We start from the raw sequence: 1,697 nt of genomic DNA, 5'->3' as shown, positions 1-1,697 counted from the left end.
ATACTGTGAACTTCCTGAGGGCAGAAACAATGCCATATTCTTCCTAGTGTTGCCATACTTGGCACTCGATAAATATTTGCTGGATTGAATTTAAAAGCCTGTGAGATCTTTGGGGACAAGTACTATATCTTTTTCAAACTGGTTTTTCCTACAACACCAAGCAGCAAGTGTTATACATGCTTAGAACAAAAAAACTGTTTCTTTTTTGAATAGTTTTTACACTAGATATGAAGTGTGAAGTTCCCTAATTAAGCCAATTAGAGAGCCCTTAGCAGAGGGAGGGTGTGGGTAAGGGGTAGTGAGGAACTCCTGCTTTTCCTGAAATGTTTGACATTTTTTTTACAACAAGAATTTATGCATATGTAACTAGTATGGTTATAAAATTAAGATTTATAAACTTTAAAAGTACCACCAAGGTAACATTGGTAATTTTCAAAATTGACAAAAATATATGTCTACCACTCATATGAAAATGTTCAAAGCAGTATTATCCATAATAACTAAAAACTGGAGATAACCCGTGTCCATCAAATAGTGAATAGAAAACAAAATATTATCTATCTATACTATGAAATATTATTTATCAACAAAAAGGAATAAAGGAATGATTCATGCTATAACATGGATGAAACTCAAAAACATTACTCTGAGAGAAAAAAAGCCAGACACAAAAGACTTCATAGTATATGATTACATCTACATGAAAAGGAAAATTTAAAAGTCTGAAAGTAGATTAGTAAACGTCTGGGCCTGGTGGATGGGAACAAGAGTGAGTATATACAGGCATAAGAGATCATTTGGGGTGATGGAAATGTTCAAAAACTGGATTGTGATAATGGTTGCATGACTTTAAATCTACAAAAAAGCATTATATAATTCAAATGGCTGAACTTTATGGTATGTAAACTGTACTTCAATAAAACTGATTAAAAAAAATTAGGGGTGACTAGTTAGCTCAGATGGTTAGAACGTGGTGATAACACCAAGGTTGCTGGTTCAATCACTGCATGGACCACTGTGAGCTGTGCGCTCCCTAAAAGAGTCAACTATGCCATTGTAGAATGAAAGCAATGTGTAACCAATAACATGGCTGTTCCCCAATTTTAAAAAAAATTTTTTTAAGTAATTCAACTCATCATTTAAAATTCAAACATCACAGAAATGTGTAATATAGAAAATGATAAAGTGTGCCTCCCTTAACACATCCATTCACTGTTTAGTATATGTTCTTTCAGACTTTCTCCATGCATATCATTATACACACATGCACACACACATGCAAAATAATATTACATACACACACAATGTCACCATACTATACATAAATATTTGTACTAACTTGCTTGCTTGTTAAAATATCTTGCACAAGAAGGATGAGTTTATAATCAGAGATGTACTATGATCATCTCTATGCTTCAGAAATTAACCAAAGATAGAGAACCTGCAGGCGGAACAATTGGGAGGCTTGTACCCCCTGTGGGAACAAGCTGTGGGGTACGCCCTTGACCTCCCCGTCACCCCAGATGCAAGGGTAGGTCTACTTACACTCTGAGAGAGATCCATTGTGTTCCCGGCATTGCTGTAGTGATCCACCTCCAGAGCCACGATAATCCCAGACTTCATGAAGCCAACCTGGCAAAAAGGAGAGTAATTTCTCAACAGTCCTCTTCCTCTCTCAATCCCTAACTCTTCCTCCC

The 1,697-nt window shown here is 35.9% G+C and overlaps 1 protein-coding gene across 1 annotated transcript in view; it reads right to left on the bottom strand.

Annotated features, from left to right (window-relative positions):
* Positions 1-1,697, bottom strand: part of LOC109395899 (xanthine dehydrogenase/oxidase) — a 52,425-nt gene that overhangs the window by 16,334 nt on the left and 34,394 nt on the right. Inside the window, exon 18 of the mRNA XM_019667294.1 lies at positions 1,546-1,632. Within this exon, the coding sequence (XP_019522839.1) occupies positions 1,546-1,632 (87 nt within the window). The remainder of the gene's footprint in view (positions 1-1,545; positions 1,633-1,697) is intronic.

Source organism: Hipposideros armiger, unplaced genomic scaffold, assembly GCF_001890085.2.
Source record: "Hipposideros armiger isolate ML-2016 unplaced genomic scaffold, ASM189008v1 scaffold_493, whole genome shotgun sequence".
NCBI lineage: Eukaryota > Metazoa > Chordata > Mammalia > Chiroptera > Hipposideridae > Hipposideros > Hipposideros armiger.
This window is presented reverse-complemented; position numbering and strand designations above follow the sequence as displayed.